The sequence below is a fragment of the Lepidochelys olivacea genome, assembly GCF_965140295.1.
Source record: "Lepidochelys olivacea isolate rLepOli2 genome assembly, chromosome: 2".
NCBI classification, from domain to species: domain Eukaryota; kingdom Metazoa; phylum Chordata; order Testudines; family Cheloniidae; genus Lepidochelys; species Lepidochelys olivacea.
In genome coordinates, this window is record NC_140412.1 from 228,415,175 (window position 1) to 228,438,915 (window position 23,741).

The window sequence follows — 23,741 nt, forward strand, 5'->3', positions numbered from 1 at the left end:
CCACTTTAAGGTAACAGAGACTTTCAAAGCACCTTCTTACTGAATGTGTTGTCAGCTCTTAGGCTAGATCCTGATTAAGAAATGCTGAGTAATGCCTTACTCTGCAAATAAACTAATTGAAATAAGGCCCAACTCAGCATGAATAAGGGTGGCATAATAGGGTCCACCTTCAGAGTCAAACCACTCATTACAGAAGAGTAGGAAAATACAGTTAGTAAAGTTATTGTAAAGGTCACCAAAAGGCACTGTCTATTGGCTCAGTCCCAACAGCTATGCCTAATATGCTAACTGTCCTTGCTTGGAGCCAGTTTTCAAACTGCTCTGTTGTTTGCTCTATTAGTCAAATTATTCTATCACTAATTGTTGTTTTCCCTTGCTTTCTGCTTACCTTTTGTCACATACTTATATACATCATTAATTTTAGTAGACATGATATTAACTTCAATTTCCAGCACAAGAGTCACTTTTTCAGAACTTTCTGTCCTAGCTATCATTCCAGAAAACATTTCAGAAGGTGGCGGTGAACATATATTATACAAACACATAATATGGTTTGAAAAGATCCAGTCCGGCCTGTTTGCTTGGACATAAGGCTGCTCGGCTACTTTTTCCTTCTCTTTTGTTTGACTATAAAGTTTCTGCAGAAAATTAAGTTTCCCCTCAGATGAGTCCTCCCACTAGAAGATCAAAAAGATTGTGCAGGATTCAGACTTCCTGCTGTAAAAATCCCCACCTCACTAAGCTTGGTCTCAAAAGAAGCAGCCAATTCTCGTCTCCTTTGGGCTCATGATACATGTCACTGCTCCCTCGCTTCCTTTAAAAAGTTCTCCCCACAGCCACCAATGATTCCCTTTCCTTTCAAAGATGATTGCAGGAGTGCCCAGCAAGGAGCAGCTGTGACCATAAAAACCAAAGGCTCATACCCCCATCTGCCTTTGTGTCACATGCTCCAAACTGTTTTCTGGTAATTCTACAAGCCATCCCAGAAACAATGAGAAAACAAAAGGAAAGAACAGACAAAATTGCTTCCCCATCTGGAAACTTTGCATCTGCATAGCTGGCAAACTGATGTCATGTTTGAAGCAAAGATGTTGATATTGAAAAATAGAAAAGATGATACCCGATGAAGAGATATCCACAGAGGGTCACTGCAATCTTTCCATAGATAAAATGCGGATTTGTTAGCTCATGGCTTGACAAGCTTCAGATGTCACATCCATTACATGCCAGCTTGTTTGATCTCCTTTGTGTTGTTTTTATTGAGAGGATATACACACACATGCACAATCTCGGTTGGCCCAGTGTTTGTAGTTTTTAGGAAGTAGACTGAAGGAAGTTTATTCAGGAATCAAAAAAGACCCTTTTCAGCAGAAGGACAAGAACAGCAAATACAAGACTGGCAATATCATCTATAATCCACTGTCACAGGGTGAGCTGGCCCTTTTAGGTAATTGCGCTGAGCCCCACCAGTGCCTAGTTATCCGTCCCCAGGTGACGGATATAGGTTTGGGCCAGTGGTTAGTTGGGGTGTCAAGGATTATCTGAAAGTAGCTGGGGGGGGGAGGGACTTCCTATAAGCAGGAGCCTTCTGTATCAGTGAGAAAAAGGAGAGAGAACTGTAGGCTCTTCTTTCAGATCTAGAGGGGACCTGGGTTCAAAGAGGACTGGGGGAGGAACTCTCCATACCAGCCAGAGGGACGGACCTGGCTACAGCTACCTGCAGAGGAGAAGGAGCAGAAGCCTTAAAGGAGCAACAGACTGAAATGGGAGACAATTGAGGAAATGCCAGGCAGCAGAACCTGCATTTTGGGAAAAAATGTTGAGTCCAGCGAGAGGCTGAAGAACCTGGGGATAGGGGGAAACACTTGTTTTGACTTCAGTTGAGATTTGAACTGTGAGGTTCTTGTAATAAACCAGACCCCACAAAGGAGTGTTATTTGACTCACATGAAAGGCTGGGTGCAATTATTGAAAAGTCCAAGAAGGTTAAAGTGAGGAAGTGGCAGGGTCCAATGACAGATTGGGCAGGTCCTGATTACACTCCTTTCTTTGGAATGGCATTTTGGATTTAGATATTGTGACAGGGCAAAGCCAGATGGCTACTGGAAAGTAGTGAGAAACAGGTATGTTAGCCCCAGGCTAAACAAATCCCTGTTACCATGGTAACCAAATGGCAGTTGCTCCAGGTAAATCAAGACACCTGGGGCCAATTAAGATCCTTCCAGAAAGCAGTGGAGACAACTAGGTTGATTGGAACACCTGAAGCCAATCAGGGGCTGGCTGAAACTAGTTAAAACCTTCCCACTTAGTGGGTGGGGTGTCAGGAGCTGTAGAAGGGAGCTATGGAGCAGTACAAACTTTATCGGGCACAAGAAAGGAGGCCCTGAGGTAAAGGTGACAGATATTGAGGAAGTAGGGGCTGCTGTGGGGAAGAGACCCAGGGAATTGTACTTGTCCTGTTTCCAAAAAGTCAGCTACCAAGAGCTGCTACTATCAGGGTCCCTGAGCTGGAGCCTGGAGTAGAGGGTTGGCCTGGGTTCTCCCCTCTGTTCCCTGACTAATCACTGAGACTAGGAGACAACAGAGACTGTGCAAGGGAGGATAACTTCTCCTCACCTCCCTTGCTGGCTTATAATGAAAATGGCTCTGTAGGCTGTGACCCTTGCCTCTAGAGAGAGAAGGGTTATGTAGAGGGTCACAGTAAGCCTCTGAGGCTAGCATAATCCCCCAGGAAGCATGGGACCCACTGAGACAAGGTCTGAGCGTTGTCACAATATGTAAGGACAACGAGCAAGGCTAGCAATGCAGCTAGCTATGTGTTAACAGCACATATCATAACTATGACAATATCTGTAATGCCAGTCACCTCTAAGCAACATGAATGTAGCGTAATAAGAAAATGTCTGCAGCATGGACCATGTAAGTAAGTTATGTGAAATAAGAAGTGGAAGAGAAATGTTGGGTTTGATGCTGAACTCACTGATACCGGTATAAATCATGAGTAATTCTACTAGAGTCAGATCTGGGCTCACTCCCTATCAAGCTTAGATCTGATAATGCATATGATTATTATGATGCACATGGCAGAACAAGCAAAGACTGGAAAAAGTCATGACTTCCTATAAGCCTTACTGACCCCTAATCCTTCCAAGGCCTTACATGCTGCATATGTGTGGATGCTTTATGGAATTAAGGACTGGTTTCTGGGGTCAATTTTTTTTTCCTCCTCTGATAATATTAAAAACCTCACAATGCGCAGATTTCATTGGGATTTGGACATCTAAATCCCTTAGGAGCCTTGGAAAATCCCAGGCCTAATGCAACATTACAGGAATGTGTGTTCTAGGATAGTAATTTTCACAATATGAAATGAACTTAGGTTTTGGGATACTGTTTTTAAGTAAATTCATCTGTTCGTGATCGAGAATCTGATCTGCGAGGAGGGAATTCTCCTGAAAGAAGTTTGTACAGAAAGGGTATTTATATAGAGATGGCCAAAGTAGACTATAAAATAAAAATATGCTATATCGCTAAAATGCCAAACATACTACTTGCAAGTCAACTTTAATTTGCAAAAGTGCACATCTGGTAGCCCTGTCCCCATCAGAACTTCAGATATCAAAGGGTAGAATCCTGCTGAAGTTGTGCTGCCCTTACTGCAGGCTGAGATCAAAAAAAGTTTTGGTTTCAGCACTCTTTTCCCCTCCTTGAGGGCAGAACTTGCACCTAAACATGATATTGCTATTTTAATATCAGTCACCTATTCATGAAGAGCTAAGGTGGCTGTGTGTATGCTGTTCCTATGTTAAGGAGCTCTATCAGAGAGTCTAAAAGCAGTAAAGTACTGCATATATTTTGCCAAAACCCACTCAACTTTGTTTTATTGTGGGGAAAGGAGGCTGAGCCTGGCAGCAAATTGAGTGGACACGTTTCTTAGCTGCTATAGTCTCGGTCCAGACTTAGCCTTTGTTTTGCCCTAAGTTTCATGATGGATTTATTACAAACTGTGTCTGTGTTTCTACCAGAGCCATCAATTACTGGCCAGTACACTGAAAGGGACAAAAGAAAGTGGAGAAATCGGACTATTTTTCACCATGTGTCTCTTTCCAGCAGTCATTGCCTTGTCACTCCCAGAATCTTGCGCTTCTTCTTTAGCCTACTCTACAGTCAGAGAGCTCCATTAATTACTGGTTTCAGAGTAACAGCCGTGTTAGTCTGTATTTGCAAAAAGAAAAGGAGAACTTGTGGCACCTTGGAGACTAACCAATTTATTTGAGCATAAGCTTTCGTGAGCTACAGCTCACTTCGTCAGATACATACTGTGGAAAGTGTAGAAGATCTCTTTATACACACAAAGCATGAAAAAATACCTCCCCCAACCCCACTCTCCTGCTGGTAATAGCTTATCTAAAGTGATCACTCTCCTTACAATGTGTATGATGATCAAGGTCGGCCATTTCCAGCACAAATTCAGGGTTTAACAAGAACGTCTGGGGGGAGGTAGGAAAAAACAAGGGGAAATAGGTTACCTTGCATAATGACTTAGCCACTCCCAGTCTCTATTCAAGCCTAAGTTAATTGTATCCATTTTGCAAATGAATTCCAATTCAGCAGTCTCTTGCTGGAGTCTGGATTAGAAGTTTTTCTGTTGTAATATCGCAACTTTCATGTCTGTAATCGCGTGACCAGAGAGATTGAAGTGTTCTCCGACTGGTTTATGAATGTTATAATTCTTGACATCTGATTTGTGTCCATTTACTCTTTTACATAGAGACTGTCCAGTTTGACCAATGTACATGGCAGAGGGGCATTGCTGGCACAGGATGGCATATATCACATTGGTGGATGTGCAGGTGAACGAGCTTCTGATAGTGTGGCTGATGATGTTAGGCCCTGTGATGGTGTCCCACCATCAACCTCAGCCTGGTCCAGTCCACACAAGAGATCCACTTCCTGGACACTACAGTGCTAATAAACGATGGTCACATAAACACCACCCTATACCGGAAACCTACTGACCGCTATTCCTACCTACATGCCTCCAGCTTTCACCATGCCCACACCACACGATCCATCGTCTACAGCCAAGCTCTGCGATACAACCGCCTTTGCTCCAACCCCTCAGACAAACACCTACAAGATCTCTATCAAGCATTCTTACAACTACAATACCCACCTGTGGAAGTGAAGAAACAAAATGATAGAGCCAGAAGAGTTCCCAGAAGTCACCTACTACAGGACAGGCCTAACAAAGAAAATAACAGAACACCACTAGCCGTCACCTTCAGCCCCCAACTAAAACCCCTCCAACGTATTATTAAGGATCTACAACCTATCCTGAAGGATGACCCAACACTCTCACAAATCTTGGGAGACAGTCCAGTCCTTGCCTACAGACAGCCCCACAACCTGAAGCAGATACTCACCAGCAACCACACGCCACACAACAGAACCACTAACCCAGGAACCTATCCTTGCAACAAAGCCTGTTGCCAACTGTGCCCACATATCTATTCAGGGGACACCATCACAGGGCCTAATAACATCAGCCACACTATCAGAGGCTCGTTCACCTGCACATCCACTAATGTGATATATGCCATCCTGTGCCAGCAATGCCCCTCTGCCATATACTTTGGTCAAACTGGACAGTCTCTACGTAAAAGAATAAATGGACACATCAGATGTCAAGAATTATAATGTTCATAAACCAGTCGGAGAACACTTCAATCTCTCTGGTCATGCGATTACAGACATGAAAGTTGCGATATTACAACAGAAAAACTTCTAATCCAGACTCCAGTGAGAGACTGCTGAATTGGAATTCATTTGCAAATTGGATACAATTAACTTAGGCTTGAGTAGAGACTGGGAGTGGCTAAGTCATTATGCAAGGTAACCTATTTCCCCTTGTTTTTTCCTATCCTTCCCCCCACCCCCCGACGTTCTTGTTAAACCCTGGATTTGTGCTGGAAATGGCCCACCTTGTTTATCATACACATTGTAAGGAGAGTGATCACTTTAGATAAGCTATTACCAGCAGGAGAGTGGGGTTGGGGGAGGTATTTTTTCATGCTTTGTGTGTATAAAAAGATCTTCTACGCTTTTCACAGTATGCATCCGATGAAGTGAGCTGTAGCTCACGAAAGCTTATGCTCAAATAAATTGGTTAGTCTCTAAGGTGCCACAAGTACTCCATTAATTATTATTAGTTACTGTTTGAACTACTTAACATGAAAAATAACAAAACAGACCAAATCTGCCAACATCAGAACAGAAAATAGAAGGGAAGACTAATACATTCCTTGTTGCAAATTCTTCACTTGACTCCAATTATATGAGATTAGTATTATTTGTGTATTATAGTAGTATCTAGAGATCCCAATCAAGAATCAAGGCCCCCATTGTGCTAGGCTCTCTATAAACAAGTCATAAGATGACATACCTTGCACCAGAGATCTCCCAATCTAGCTTTATGACAAGATGCAGAAGATGGGTGAAACAGACAAATAAAGTTAGACAGGACAAGGTAACTAAAGCTAGTACATTGTTATATAGCGGGCAGTAACCTACTAATCTACAATAGGCAGAAAGCTCTCAGATATCAGTGGTACAAGATCAAGTCCTAAACAAATACAGAATTCTACAGGAGATTTAGAATAGATTTGAAATCTACATGGTTGATTATTTCTCAGATTACTCTTTTTGTTTTAGAGTCACTATAATATCAAACAGCTGGCTGTCTTAGGAACTGTTGGTATCATTTAGATAGAACTTCACCTTTGACTGATCTTCTCTTCAGCTCTGAATGGTAGAGATGAAATTCTCCCATGGTTTTAGAGCCAGCACACAGTCCTTCACATGAGAGAAGGCACGGGAAGGGAGTGCACGGTGGGAACTAAAAAAGTATCTGACCCACAGAGTATTCTGTGTACTCCCATATGTGCCACAGAAAGAGTCTCTGCCACACATGTCAGTGTGGAAGGCCACAATGGGAATTTGGGCTTATAGAGATCCTGTTGCCCTTAGAACTCCTGCAACTGGCGCAGAGGGGTGGCAGCTGCTATCTCAGCCCATAAATGAGGTTAGCAGATGTCAGAGAAGAAACATAGCAGCCCAGGTCTCCAGTCTCAGGCTAGGAAGTGAAATTCACCTCTCAAACCAAAGCACTCTACCCGCACGGAGCCCAAATATTCAGGCTCTCTGTGGGTGGAGTGAATTTCAACTTGAACTTTCAACTGTTTGTTTTATTATTTAGCAACAGGACTATTTCTCAAGCCACTGCTGTAGTTAAAATTCTACAGGACACCAATAGTATGCTCTGTTTGTTGTTTAGGGTCCTGTCATAGGGAAATACAAAGTCATTTCTACTTTGTTAGAAGATACTGTATTAGTGTTTTGTTCTGGGTTTTTATTTTAAATAAAATCTAGAGGTTTCTGGCTCATGAAGACATTATCCACACCAGGGGGTCCTGCTGGTGCAGGTAGAACAAAACTCAGCATAATTTAATTACTAATTTATTAAGTGCCCTTTGTTATGGTATCAGGGCGCACTGATAATATACTTGGCACCCTCTCTTGCACATTTTGTCCAAAAGTCCCAGCATACTTTAGAAAGATAAACAAATTAAGCATGATGGGATAGTTATATATTATAGTCCCCATTTTGTAGACAGGGAGATAGAATCAGAAATGGAACCCAAACTTCTTGGCACCCAATCCTGAGCCCCTTTACATCTGACCCCATTCCATCCTGTAGATCAAAATACTACCAGCATCAATATGTGGCTACCTAGAATGGGCAGTACTAATTGCCATCCTGCTATTTACTACCTGCCCATCATATGGAATAAAGCTTTCATAGCTTTCACATGATCAATGAAACATTTTGACAAATATTTGCCTGGCACTATGCTCTGAAGACCAACAGCCTGGGGCATTGTAATTAGAGATATATGGATCCATACATTAGGTTTCTCTCGCCAGCATAGTGGTCCCTGGCATTAGGGCACTATGTTGCAGGGGATTTTGCCTCTTTTGTGCTCCCTGATTATCACTTCTTCAGCCCTGGGATAGTCCGTCTCCCTCTGAGTCTTCCATGGCCTGGCCTTCCAGCCAGGTAACCTCTTCAGTTTAGGCCCCTTCTGGGGTAATAAAAAGTCCAAATGATCATTTGTCTGACTCTTTAGAGCTACACTGAAGTTCTCTGCTTCTTGGCCCTTACCCCCAGACCCTGCAGAGCTTTTCCTATGGTACTTCATCCTAGCAGGTTTTTCATGTCTGGGGACTCTGGAAGCTTATCTCAGGGCTGTCTCTGTTCCTTGTAGGCCCTAGCTCAGGGCTTTCCCATGGATTCCTGCCCTGCTCCCTTTAGGCCTTCCAGCCTAACTTCCCCAAGAACTCTCCTTGCTCCTCTCTCCTGAATCTCCCCCTCCACTGCATTCACAGCTCTATTTAAGGAGTTCTCTCCCTGATCCCCCTCAGCTGGGGTCTCTCATTAAGCTCCATCACACCCAGCTGGATCATTAGTTTCTAGATCACTAGAGTGGCTGAAGAATAGCTGCTAAGTCACAGGCAAGGCTGAGCCCAGCTTCCCTTAAAGGGCTAGCCAGCCGTTGATCCTCCTCTGAGGACACCCTGCTTCCACTCCTTAAGAGCTCAAGTCTAGGGGTTTCCAATGAGTGGCTATATGAAAACTGTGATTAATTTCTATTTTTGTGTATATATATTTTGTGTATATTACACCAAGGATCAGAGCCAAAGAAGCCCTTGTGAGTTGAACACAAATATGACAATTAGCTGCAGAAACTAGATTTTTAGAAACCTAGACAAAACTGAAACTGTAAATCCATCCCCTCCTGGCTGCCTTTGCCCTCATTCATCCCCTTCTCTCATCCTTCTTTTTGACCTCTCTCTCCTCTGGCTCCATCCGCACACAATACAGGCATGCTGTGGCTTCCTCATCCTCAAAAGGCCATCTCTTTACTCCATCTGTGTCTCAACTGCCTCCATTCTCTCCTTTCTTGGGACTCCAAACTTCAGTTTAGATCCCATCTAGTGCAGCTTCTGCCCTTTCCTCTGGACTGAAACTGTCATAAGGTCATTAAGGACCTCTTCAAGGCCATATCTCAGAACTTGAACTCCATCCTTACCCTCCTTGACATCAGACACTGTCAATCATACCCTCCTTAATATCCTGTCCTCCTTGGACTTCTGTATCTTCATCCTCTCCTTCCTCTAATACCTTCAGCCTCTTTCTGTAGGAAAAAGAGAGGAGAACCCAATCTCTGTAGGAATCTCTATTCCCTTTATACCCTCTTGTTGTGCAATCTCATTCACTCACATGATTTCAGCTACCATCTTTATGCCAATGATTCAGAAATCTAGCTTTCCGGTCCTGACCTGTCTCCCTCAATCCAATCCCAAATCTCCACTCAACCTCTGACATCTATTCCTGCACACCTCAATAATAGCTTAAACAACACAGCTAAAAACTAATTTATATTTCTTCCTATACTCTCCCCCTTCTCTCCCATTCTGTTACTACCAATAATTCCACCAACCTCTGTCACTCAAGTCCATAACCTAGGAGTCATCGTTCACTCTTCCCTATCCCTTAACCCACACATCCAGGCTAGGTCCAGATCTTGCAGCTTTCTACTCAGTTCTGTATTTAAGTTCTAACCTCTACTTTCTATTAACACAGGTAAAACTTTCATTCAGCCTTCATCATATCCCATATTGATTAGTATAACTTCCTCCTCTCTAGCTTCCCTGATACCTATATCTCCCCATCCCTCCTATCTTTAATCAATTCAAACACAGCTACTAAAATCATCCTCCTTCTCCAGTGTTCTGTGATTGTCATCCCCATTCTTGCTCCCCATTTTCCTTTCCCATCACATCCAGTACAAGCTTGTTGTCCCAACCTTCAAGGCCTTACAAAGCTCTGCCCTCCATACACATCTGCTCATCTCTTATCATGTTGTCCCTATGCCCATTACTACTGCTCTGCCAAAGATGCTAGCCTAGACTGCTTCTCCTACAACCACTTTGGTGCTTTCTTGAATGCTGCCACTTATGCATGGAAAGTCCTTCCTGAACTAATTCATAACTAATCCTTTCCTTCAAGTCTCTGCTCAAGACTCATTCTCTTTCATAACTCCTACAAGAAACTGGCCCACTAGTCATGGATAGAATGAAGAACAGTCAGAAATAAGTAATATGTATCTAATAATTTTAAAGTGTGTGTGTGTGTACAAATTGTATTTATTTTGATTGTCCTTGTTCTCTAACCCTTTGGCACTTGTCTTCCTAGATCATAAACTCTTTCAGGTAGAGACGGTGTGGGTGTGGACAGTATCTAGCACATTGCAGGTACTACAGGAAGACAATTAATAACTCAATAAATGTATAATGTAATTTTATAAAGTACTTAACTTTTGCTGAGCCACTAGGTAGAAGCAAACCCAAAAGTTAACTCTGTTACTGCAGTCAAAACACCTACCAAAATTGCAGCTAATGTTAAGTTTTATTGTGGGGTGTTGCACCATAATAGCCAGCATATTGAATTATCCAACTTTAACAATACACTTCTCAGACTTTACAGTGCTGCAAAAATACTTTCCAAACAGGCAGCTCCTCAAAGCTTTCTTTAAGCAAATGTAGCAGAGCTGCAGATCATATGTTGTCAAGATGACTCAGAACTCCGGGATGAGGCAGTGCAATGCCCTTTTCAATTAAGAAGCATCCGTCCTTCTAAAAGAAAAATATATAAAATCAGTGCAGACCCATTGTTTTTGGTCTGGCTATATTCCAAACGTCCCTTCCCATCACAAGTAATTACTGATCCCTTCAATGGGGCAACAGCCAGCTACTTATACCATGGGGAAAGACTATGAATGTATCAGGTAGCAGAAGGAGGCTTATTTATGAAGCAGGAAAGCTTCTAGTTGCACACTGATATTTTAGTAATCAGCAATAGTGGGAAGAAAACAGATCACTTAACAACATTTTTTAAAGCTTGCCTCAGTGTAGAAACTATGCTGAAAATACAATTAAACTTTTTATGTTAAATCAACAGATTTCTCTTTTGAGTGAAAGGGATGAGATTAACATTGCATAATGTTAAACATGGATGAAATGCAACATCAAATTTTTCAGGAGCATCAGGTTGGTAAATAAAAAATCTGAAACCATCTGTATGGAAAGACAGACTATTCAAGAGCCTAGAAAGTCCTATTAGTCTCCAGTTTAGGCAGAGATCCAGGCCACTATTTTGAATTGTAATGTTGTACTTGATTTCAATTTTAGATATTTGTAACAGATGTGGCATGTGCTGTTACAATATGTGAATGGTTCAAAAACTTCAGGAGTCCTCAAGTGATTTTGAAATGCTGAGACACAATTTATTTGATTTTTGTTTTTTAATTATACATATCTTGAAAGCATTTAAAACTGCTGTAAACATTGTATTGTATCATGTCATAAATATAGTCTCAGTACCAGGAAACTCACATAGGATGAAAATAAATGATGTATACAGGTAACTGAATGTGTTATGAAGAAACAATATATTATTGAAACATACAAAGAGAACACAAATTGCCAGAACTTCCTTCAAAGTTTGTCAGAAGAAAACAAAAAATGTAAAAATTTACTATGTATATATTTTTGGATGGAAAATTAAGCTTACTACGATCTTGGATTACAACAGTCACCTAGAATGCATGTTTACTCCAGGATCTGTCTTTGACATGTTCTGAGAAACATTTTGTAATATTAGGTAAAAAGATATTCATACCAAAAAATATAATTTAATGGGAATTACATTGACTAAAATTATTTCCATTAGTATTAGTTTTGGAGTAAAAGTAGATTGCAAGTATTCACTGTTTAGGTACTAATGTGCAACCACTTACATATAAACAGTTTTTAATAAGTGATTGCTATCATCAATTACTGTATTTTTGTTTCAGTTTTAATAAGTATGTCCATGCTCACTAAACACAATCATAATGCACAACATTCATTCAAAAACTGACATTGCACTACTTTACTGCTATGAGTATTTTTTCAGCAGCATTGTTGCAAATAAATTTCTTTGTCTGGGTGAATTTTAAAAAACAAGTAAACAAAATCAGCCTTTCTATCCAAATCCTCACTTAGATTCAAAAAGCTAGAAATCATCTCTATAAAAAATCACCTAAGGACCATTTTAAATTAAGAGAAATAAAAAAGGTAATAGAACTATCCCTTCAATTTCTAGACTAATTTTTTTGGCGGTGCAGTAGGATTACTGTCCCCCAGGAAATGAGATAGAGATAGATAGATCTTACTGAGAACATTTTTAAGTAAATACTGCTTTTATCTGATGTACTTGGTACCCCTGTAGTACATTCCTCTGTCTGGATTACAAAACACCTTTCTAAACACAATTTCTTACTTTTTCTGGGAAAGTAATTCTCTGTTCTGGTTGTACAAAGGTACTGATATAGCACTAAATGGCATTCCAGGGAAAACCAAAGCTTTCCTATTTTTAAAAGCTGAGTTAAATGCACACCCATATTCTTAAAAGCAAGCGGCTCAACCTAACGCCAGACTGTCACTGATGCAGGAAGTTGGAAGACGCACATCTTCCCGGCATTCATAGATCAGCCACACTCAGGGAATTTGCAGTAAAGGATCATTTGGTCTATTGCCCCTACCTCAACCAAGGGTTTACGTAGCTATGAAACCCTCCCCACACCTAAAATAGGTTTTAAAATAATAACCTGAGCTAACCCAGCGTCACCCCTTCTTGCTATAGACTAAAGCAGAGAGGGTCACTCTCAGCAGCAGGAGGGTTTTGTGATGATCAGTGCAAGGTTGATAACTGCATCCTGTGTACCTCATTGGTGGGTTGACTTCGAAGCCCCCTCCCCCTTTGCTGTGATTTCTATGCATGGCGCAGCATCATACATGACTAGCATTTGGAAAGAGCCGATTTCACCAAAGACACGTCTCCGGGGCAACAAGCCACCAAATACTCAGCTGCCTGCTCCCACCACTTAAAAAGTCAGAGCCAATCGCGAGAACCGAGCCACCTTCCTGACCTGCTTCCGATCCGAGCGGCTGCTGACCCGAGTGTTGAGCACCCCATGCCCAGTCTGGGTGCCGTCTTCCGGGCGGGGAATCAGACGGAGGGGGACGATATTCTGCTTCTCCATAAATCGGTTTTCAGCCCTTCTCTCCATCTCCGTCAACAAGGCGGCTCCTCGGGGAGGGAGAAATGCACACGATCACGCCGCTGGCCCCGCTATGCTAAGCTGTTCTCGCTGCAATTACAAATCCCCCCATCTCTCTCGCTCTGCGTGGACAGGGATAGTGTCTGACCCACGCTTACTGCTCACAGGGTACAGACAGCGATGTGATGGGGGCAAGATCTCCATCTTAATGGGGCTTTTCTTAAAAAGGTACCCTTACACATGCTCTCTCTTCCCCCTCCCACCCACCCCCCCAAACACATAGCCATGAAATGTAGCTCGTGTTCGTAGCAGCTGCATGATGTTAATTGCACCGGTGTGGTTCCTACCATGCACCTGACAGACACATCCTTACCACCGGAAAGGGTAAGCCCCCAGTTAAAGGTCATTGCATGCGGCGATCATAAATGGTGGTAACTTACCTGTCTGCCTGGAATGAACCAGAAAGAAGGTCCCCAAGGCACAAAGCATCAAGGAGAGCAGGTAAGCAGCAGGCTGCATGGCTGTGTCCTTCCGTTCCCCCCACCCACCCGCCTTGGAAATTATCAGAGACAGGTCTGCATGGTGCAATATTGAGCAGCTTTGCGCTCTCGCCCCCTCTGTCCTGTGTGGTCTATGGCCAGCCGTGCATTGCTGCTCCCTCAGTACTGCATTGTGTTTTACTGGCTTCCGTTTGCTTTCAGGATCTTTTACTGCATTGGTTGTTTTGCTGTAGCTTAAGTGAATTCACGCTCCTCCCATCTCTCCTCATCCACATTCAGAAACCTCTAGTAGAGAGACTATATCAATAGCCAGCTAGGCTTCCTGAAAAAATCGCTCTCCACGACTTTGGAGAGGGAAGATGAGTGAGTGAGGTTAGCTGGGAAATGTAGTTATTAAAGCCCTGCAAGAAGGACATTTAAAATTATACTGGTCAGAGCATTAAAGGAAAAAGTATAAGGCACAAACTTGCCCCAGCAGGGGTACACTCAATCTAGTAGGTTTTTTTACCTTTATTTTCCACGACACCAGTATTATTACTGACATGCCACTTGCATTTTGTTTAAAATGTGTCAGTTGCTGAGATTCCTCTTTGATAGGGTCCCCAGGGTTCCACCTGGAACTGGGGTACCACTGAGCCCTCTGATCCACCATCCTGAGCTCCCTCTCACACTATGCTGCTGTGACAAGCTGCAAAGACCTCCAGCCTGCACTTTCACCAGCATTCACAGAAGTAGGGACACACCCAGCTGCAGTTACACACAGGCTCTCAAATGCCAGCTTCCCAGCCTAGGGCACCAGAGCAGGACTATCCTGCCCTGGTCAAATCTGGCCAGTTATGGGTTTAATAGCCGGTTCACCTCTTCCTTAATGTGGTAACTAAGCAGAGATTTTCCCCAAGCACTCCAGTCAAAGCTCACTAGTTTAGATTAAAATATGAAATGTTTATTAACTACAAAAGATAGATTTTAAGTGATAGCAAATAGATCAAAGCAGATTACCCAGTTTGCATTTTATTTACTAAGTCTAAGATACTAGAAAGATAGGATATGAACAAGCAAATCCCCACCCTGGCTGATGAGACAGGTGGGCTCTAGATTCTTATGGGACAAGCTGCACTTGCTTTACAGCTTGGAAGCCCCAGGTCTTTCATACACAGACTAGAAATCCCTTTAGCCTGGGTTCAGCACGTCCACCAGTTCAGTCTTTGTTCCTCAAGTGTTTCCAGGTGTCTTCTTGTGTGTGGAGTGAAGAACCAAAGATTATGTTCCTGCCTTATATAGTGTTAGCATATAGTAGGAACCCTTTGTTTCAAAACTTGGTTCCCACACCAGTTTGTAGGAAAATACTGACATCCCAAGATGGAGTCCAGAATCATGTGGCCTGGTCACATGTCCTTGTAGAGTCATAGCAGCGATTACTTACAAGCTGTTCTCAGGAAGGCTCACCAGGTAGGAGATAAGCTTCTTCTGAGGCCTGTTGTTTTCCCTAATGGCTCATTGCCCTGAATAGACCCTTCCCAACCAGCTATCTAGACTGAAAGCATCTTGGCTAGTGGGCACTACCCATGTGTAACTACATTTGAAATACAGATACGTAGTCAATATTCAGAATTTCAGATACAAAAATGATACATGCGTACAAACAGGATAATCATTCAGCAAATCAGAACTTTTCAATAGCACCTCAATGACTTATCAATCATATAATATTATTACTGTGAAGAATGAGGTGCAGCATCACATCCTCAATCAGGTGAAAACAAACACCATAAACAGTACTCACTAAACAGGTAAAGAATAGGTGACCCATTTTGTGCAGGGATGTGGAATTTAGTGGGACCTCTGTGCTGGATCTCTGTCCCCATTATCTCCCTTCTCCTCCCCCATCCTCAAGAGTCTGTTAACTATTCCCTGCATTTTCCCCCTTCTGTTCCCTCCTGTTCTTCCCCTTTTCCTCTCTTTTAGTCTGTTCTCTTTTCCTCCCTGCTGACTCCCCCTCCTGCAGAACACCCACAGGGAATTTTTAAAATTGCATACAGAACAATACTGTTCACATTAAAATGTACTGTGTGGAACCTCAGGGTGAAACAAAGGTATACAGAATTCCTCATACTGTAATCCTGGCATACCTAGGAAAGCATCTGTCCTCAGCAGAGCAGCCTCCACATGTGTGACTCATATTCTACACTCCCACCCACTAGGAATTGTATGGCAGTATTAAATTATTGCAAAATTATTTGACAGTCTTCAATGGATCCATTTTTCAGAGCTTGACAGGATTAGAAACTGCATGAGAAAAAGAAAACCAACACTTTCCAACCTGGCAAAAGGCTGACAGTGGGGTACCCTTAAGGTGACCCAAAATTGAGATTAGTCGAGAGGACTGTCAAACTTCCGAGGGACCTGACTAAGCTACACAGTGGCAGTGAAATTGCATTGACCAGCTGTGATGCTTTGAGATTCAACCGAGACCAGTAAGGTGTTGTGTCGCTACCTGCCCTGCACCTCTGGTGCCAAGCACGCAGGTCAGACCCTGGCTTCCACCACCATTCCTTTTTGAGAAGTGACCCCAACATCTTTCAAATCCTGAACTTCCCACAAAACTGTCACCCTGCAGTGTCTAGCCCTCTTACTGAACATTTACAGAAGTGATTAAATGTGTTGCTCCTTTAAATAGACTATACACTGCAGCTCATTAATTTAACTGGGAGTTGACAAACACTCCTTTCACTCACAGCACTGCATTGGTTTATAGTAACAGTCAAACAAGTTTATTAAACAAAAATTCATAGGTTTAAGTGATACCAAGGATAAGGAATGAAGATAAAAAGGGCTCCAAGCAAACAAAAGTAAAAAATACTGTTCTAAAGACTAATTCTTAAATGCCAGCAAGTTACAAGCTTTGCCTAAGCAGGTTTCTCACCTTACTCAGTTCCAGAGACTTCAAACCCCTCGGTTGAAAGATCCAGTGCTCTGTGATTTCAAGAGCTCTGGCCCCTTGAGCCTCTCAAGTGATGGATGCCCAGACAACACTTCTTTCTCTTTCTGGGGTGAAGACTCCGTTCTGTCTTCCCAAAGTTCATTGATCCTCCTTCAAGAGACAGGAAGTCCTCCTGGGGGTGGAGTCTCCATCCCCTGTTGAGATTCTTAAGAAACTATCTTCCCCCCTACTCTCTAGGTTGATGGCTTTGTTCACCCTTTATGTAAATATACCTTCAGTGTCTCTGCCTGATGACCAGGCGGGTTAGACAAGCAAATACACATTCCTCTGTCTAGGACAAACTGGACTTAGGCATTGTGGGCCGAACACATTTTAAGACCATAATTTTAGGACATATTTATAACATTTTGTACACACCTCATACATATGTCATGCAAGTATGTTAATGATCAGTGAGTTATTAGTTTTCCAACGGTATATTACATTTCCCATGATATATTTGGGTTTATATCATGACAGCGTGTTAGGTGTAGTAGGTAGGAAAGGCATCACACAGAGTAGTGAACCACCATTGCACCTCTGTGTCATACTAACACAAGGCAATAAACATAGGAAGGCACAGTGTGATGAATCCAGTAAACAGAAAACTGATGTATGTCACCTCTATTTCAGGGACAACGTTGACCATCATAGTTTGTACTAATGGGTCTTATGCATGACTCTATAGACCAATTTGGGAAGAACATTTACCACACTGGCAACAGAGCCATTTGCCTAGCTGTGCTGATTGAGCTGCATGTTGTCTCTGTGCCAGGCACTGTGCTTCCATCTGCTCAGTGTGATTCTTCTCAAAGTCCTGGACGCCTACCCCTATAGGTGGCCTCATGAAATACAAATCAATCACTAGTTGCTCAATGGTCGAGTCAGAAATGTTTATTTTGCCTCTGATACATCCATGTGTGGGGGTGGTGGAATCAGGGTCAAAGTCCACCCTGTACATCACCTTCTGGCCAGATAGGAGGAGGCAGAAACTCTATGGAAAGACCCTGACCCTGGAAGTCACCTGGCACTTTGGGTAAGCAGTGGTGGTATGGCAAACCAGGAGCATCAAGGAAGTAGGATGACCTGTAACCCTTCAGGAAAAAGACCAAAGGTGGTCACTATGGACAGTTCCAACGAAAACTGCTGTTCACTATACATTGGTAGACAGAAAAGGAAACAAAATGATATTCTGTATAAAGAATGAGTCAGAAAATATAATGCTATTACATAAATCAATGGTACATTGCTGTGCTCCAGCAAGGGTTAGGAACCACCTGACATGACACCTGTCCCTTCCTCTTCCAAGCACCAGCCTGCCAGACTTACACTGACTCCCCTCCTACAGAGTACATAAAGAGATAAAGCAGCTTAGCAGCTGCTTTTTGCCTTCTGAGTAGGTGACTACTCCTCACAGTTAAGTGCTACTGTCCTGAACCTTCTGAGATAGCATTCTCACTACCTCCTGCTCTGTTTTTTTTAAGGGTGGCAATCAGGGATCTGGTGAAGGAAACTCAATGAACTTCCTTTTATGGGAATGAAACAGAACAATATGCAGACTGGGAGGGGGTAGGCAAAATCATGGTTGGACAAGTGAAAGATGGCAGAAAATAAATGTTGTGGACAGTGTGGTGTACATGGAAATTTCTTCATCAACTGGGGTGGGGGTAAAAAGCATGTTATGTGGCAAGTTGTGTGGCTGCACGTTTGCACTGCACAGGTGACTCTGCTCATGCTCTACAAACAAGGAAGAACATCCACTGGGAATGCACCCTAGGTGCATGGTTACTTTTCACAAAATGCATAGTTACCTTGTGACAGATCCACAAGCTATCATGGGGACCAAGTATGTGGTAGAATTAAAAGACAGTTTTATGGATAATGAGGACATCCAGAGTTACAACAGAAAGAATTAAAATATAGTTTGGAATAAGAAAAGGAGTACTTGTGGCACCTTAGAGACTAACCAATTTATTTGAGCATGAGCTTTCGTGAGCTACAGCTCACTTCATCGGATGCATGCCGTGGAAACTGCAGCAGACTTTATTTATACACAGAGAATATGAAAAAATACCTCCTCCCACCCCACTGTCCTGCTGGTAATAGCTTATCTAAAGAGATCATCAGGTGGGCCATTTCCAGCACAAATCCAGGTTTTCTCACCCTCCACCCCCCCCCCCCGATGCCTCCAACTTATAAGCGTTAAGAAGAAACTTACTTCAAATATCCTCTTTAAAGCATGTCATACTGATCACCAGCAGAGACTCGATACAGGACTAGATAGACCATTGGTCTGATCCAGTATAGTTTTTCTTCTTCAGCTACCATTACCACTGTCCACATCACATGCCATAGGTTCATCAAGCCAGCATCAGCATAAAGCATAGGGACATTTACAGTAACTACTACAAATCTCTTAGTTTAATTTCTGTCAGAGAAAGGTCAAAGGATTGGGGTGAGGAAGAGTGGTTGTATACACAACAATCCCTTTGTAGACCAACTATAGCCTCCGCTTTAATTTAGGTCCCATGAAATACAATCTCTTTAAGAATAATATTTGGAGGAAAATTTATAAAAATCTGTTTAACAGAAGTGCATAAGACATTAGATTCCTTAGCTAAGTAGGAATTCTAATAGTAGAGATTTAAACAAGCTAAAGAAATCTTTTAAATCATATTCTCTGTGACTGAAGGAACCACAGAACTCCCATCTGCACAGGAGAACAGGAGTACTTGTGGCACCTTAGAGACTAATACATTCATTTGAGCATAACCTTTTGTGGGCTACAGTCCACTTCATCGGATGCATAGACTAGAACATACAGTAAGAAGATATATACATACAGAGAATATGAAAACACATGCCTAGAACCCCGACCAGGGGTATTCTATTTGCTACTCAAGATCCATAAACTTGGAAATCCTGGGCGCCCCATCATCTCAGGCATTGGCACCCTAACAGCAGGATTGTCTGGCTATATGGACTCTCTCCTCAGGCCCTACGCCTCCAGCACTCCCAGCTATCTTTGAGACACCACTGACTTCCTGAGGAAACTACAATCCATCAGTGATCTTCCAGAAAACACCATCCTGGCCACTATGGATGTAGAAGCCCTCTACACCAACATTCCACACAAAGATGGACTACAAGCTATCAGGAACAGTATCCCCAATATGTCACGGCAAACCTGGTGTCTGACCTTTGTGACTTTGTCCTCACCCACAACTATTTCACATTTGGGGAAAATATATACCTTCAAGTCAGTGGCACTGCTATGGTTACCCGCATGGCCCCACAGTGTGCCAACATTTTTATGGCTGACTTAGAACAACGCTTCCTTAGCTCTCGTCCCCTAACACCCCTACTCGTGCTACATTGATGACATCTTCATTGTCTGGACCCATGGAAAAGAAGCCCTTGAGGAATTTTACCATGATTTCAATAATTTCCATCCCACCATCAACCTCAGCCTAGACCAATCCACACAAGCGGTCCATTTCCTGGACACTACTGTACTAATAAGCGATGGTCACAAACACCACCCTATACCGGAAACCTACTGACCGCTATACTTACCTACATGCCTCCAGATTCCATCCAGGACACACCACACGATCCATTGTCTACAGCCAAGCTCTAAGATACAACCGCATTTGCTCCAATCCCTCAGACAGAGACAAACACCTACAAGATCTCTATCAAACGTTCTTAAAACTACAATAGTGAAGTGAAAAAACAGATTGATAGAGCTAGAAGAGTACCCAGAAGTCACCTACTACAGGACAGGGCCAACAAAGAAAATAACAGGACGCCACTAGCTGTCAGCTTCAGCCCGCAACTAAAAACCTCTCCAGCTGTCACGGTTCCTCCCCCACTCTGAACTCTAGGGTACAGATGTGGGGACCTGCATGAAAAACCTCCTAAGCTTATCTTTACCAGCTTAGGTCAAAACTTCCCCAAGGTACAAAATATTACACCTTGGACTGGCCGCTACCACCACCAAACTAATACTGGTTACTGGGGAAGAGCTGTTTGGACGCGTCCTTCCCCCCAAAATACTTCCCAAAACCTTGCACCCCACTTCCTGGACAAGGTTTGGTAAAAAGCCTCACCAATTTGCCTAGGTGACTACAGACCCAGACCCTTGGATCTTAAGAACACTGAACAATCCTCCCAACACTTGCACCCCCCCTTTCCTGGGAAATGTTGGATAAAAAGCCTCACCAATTTGCATAGGTGACCACAGACCCAAACCCTTGGATCTGAGAACAATGAAAAAGCATTCAGTGTTTTACAAGAAGACTTTTAATAAAAAATAGAAGTAAATAGAAATAAAGAAATCCCCCCTGTAAAATCAGGATGGTAGATATCTTACAGGGTAATTAGATTCAAAAACATAGAGAACCCCTCTAGGCAAAACCTTAAGTTACAAAAAAGATACACAGACAGAAATAGTTATTCTATTCAGCACAATTCTTTTCTCAGCCATTTAAAGAAATCATAATCTAACACATACCTAGCTAGATTACTTACTAAAAGTTCTAAGACTCCATTCCTGTTCTGTCCCTGGCCAAGACGACTACAGACAGACACAGACCCTTTGTTTCTCTCCCTCCTCCCAGCTTTTGAAAGTATCTTGTCTCCTCATTGGTCATTTTGGTCAGGTGCCAGCGAGGTTACCTTTAGCTTCTTAACCCTTTACAGGTGAGAGGAGCTTTCCCCTGGCCAGGAGGGATTTCAAAGGGGTTTACCCTTCCCTTTATATTTATGACACCAGCGCATCATCAAAGATCTACAACCTATCCTGAAAAATGATCCCTCACTCTCAGATCTTGGGAGACAGACCAGTCCTCGCTTACAGACAGGCTCCCCAACCTGAAGCAAATACTCGCCAGCAGCCACACAACAAAAACGCTAACCCAGGAACCTATCCTTGCAACAAAGCGTGATGCCAACTCTGTCCACATATTTATTCAAGTGACACCATCATAGGACCTAATCACATTTGCCACACCATCAGGGGCTGCACATCTACCAATGTGATATATGCCATCATGTGCCAGCAATGCCCCTCTGCCATGTACATTGGCCAAACCCGACAGTCTCTATGCAAAAGAATAAATGGACACATCTGACATCAGGAATTCAAAAACCGGTAGGAGAACACTTCAACCTCTCTGGCCACTCAGTAACAGACTTAAAGGGGGCAATTTTGCAACAGAAAAGCTTCAAAAACAGACGCCAGTGATAAACTGCTGAGCTTGAATTAATATGCAATCTAGATACTATTAACTTGGGTTTGAATAGAGACTGGGAGTGGCTGGGTCATTACACATATTAAGTCTATTTCCCCATGTTAAGTATCCTCACACCACTTGTCAACTATCTAAATGGGCCATCTTGTTTATCACTACAAGTTTTTTTTTCTCCTGCTGATAATAGCTCATCTTAATTAATTAGCCTCTTACTCCACCTTTTTATGTTCTCTGTTTGTATCTATCTATCTTCTTACTATATGTTCCATTCTATGCATCCGATGAAGTGGGCTGTAGCCCACGAAAGCTTATGCTCAAATTTGTTAGTCTCTAAGGTGCCACAAGTACTCCTGTTCTTTTTTGCGGATACAGACTAACACAGCTGCTACTCTGAAACTTGTCATCTGCACATGTGTACTCATCCTTTTCTGGTGTGTAAAGTGGGAGACATGACAAGTTTCATCCTCCAAAAAGAACTCTTCCTCTCTATTGTGCCTCATTACAGTTAACCCCCCTGCGTCTTTTGTGAAGTCTGCCAGAAAACATTTCCCATGTTTATTTACCTATGTTGCCCCATTGGTTGCTGAGGCTCTTTGAAGCTGCTCGAAAGTGTGTGTGAAATCTTTACACATCTGAGCAAACAATAGTAGTTATATCTCATAGTTGAACACTGATGTGGACTTCTCTCAGTGAGGGAAAGGGAGGTGTCAAGCTAAGGGTCCCCTCACACAAAAGCTATTTTAGCAAGCATTTTTAGGTTGATTTCTTATTTTATCCATTGTCCTGCTGGCCAAGCACACACAAACTTGGGTGGGTTATTTTCTTTACTAGGTTGAAAAGTTCATCCTAATCCATTTTTATATAAGCATGTATTAACATATGCTTTCCCAAGCTGCAACATCTCCACAGCCCCTGAGACATGAAGAACACATACAGCACTATCTATATACAACAAGAGAGATTAAAGTTAAAAATGTCACTAGTTGATGGGGGAATCTAGAATAGGTAAATGTGATTTTTTAGAAATAAAAGTGGCCATTGACTTACTCCAGATATTGAGGAGGTTGTTTTGAAATTAGAATAAATTACAAGTAATGGTTAATTTCAACATTTTTCAGATATAATGTTTTAAGTTTACTTCCTTTCTCCCCGTAGAAAATATGAAAATTAGAGTCCAAACATGAGCAGACAAAAAAAAAATGCCAACTCCCCCCCAAAACCTAAAACTCAAGAAAAGTACTGACATATTCTAAGATCTAAGTGTGATTCCTGATAGAAACTTTTGTGGTATACAGTTTACTGGTGTTGAACTGAACAACATGCAATCTCAACTCTGACTCTAACCATCTGAATATATCTGAGATTCAACAAGTTAATTGCATTATCTTTGCACTGAGTGTTTAATGCCAGTAATTAATGTTGGTAATAAATATATTCAAGCCCCTTTAACTAATGGACTGTAGGGCCACAATCCTGCTCCCAGTGAAGTCAATAGCAAAACTCCCCAAAGCAGAAAACCTAAAATCAGTTACGACCTCTGGCTAGCAAAATAACTGGCAATAGAAAAGAAGGTGACCAGGGTGGAAAACCTTAGTTAATCACCTGTAAAAATTTGCAAAGCGCAGGAATCATTTTACCCCTTGCATATTTGAGGGTGCTTTCCACTCTGTGATCACCAATACGTTGCTGGAGTCCACAGAGATTTCCAAAAAGCCGTTGACACAGTAGCTAGAACAGCCTTACACATGTTGCTACACCACTATGGAATCCCCAAGAAATTT

At 42.4% G+C, this 23,741-nt stretch overlaps 1 protein-coding gene across 6 annotated transcripts in view; it reads right to left on the reverse strand.

Moving 5' to 3' along the window:
• Nucleotides 1-14,015, reverse strand: part of ADAM22 (ADAM metallopeptidase domain 22) — a 193,756-nt gene extending 179,741 nt beyond the window's left edge. For 3 of the 6 annotated variants that reach the window (XM_084621591.1, XM_084621590.1, XM_084621588.1), the window contains exons 1-2: nt 13,666-14,015; nt 13,094-13,254 (exon numbers count right to left, since the gene is read on the reverse strand). In XM_084621591.1, the coding sequence (XP_084477717.1) occupies nt 13,094-13,254; nt 13,666-13,744 (240 nt within the window). In that variant the 5' untranslated portion in view covers nt 13,745-14,015. The remainder of the gene's footprint in view (nt 1-13,093; nt 13,255-13,665) is intronic. The other 3 variants (XM_084621593.1, XM_084621592.1, XM_084621589.1) reach the window with 1 other exon arrangement.
• Nucleotides 14,016-23,741: the final 9,726 nt, after the last annotated feature.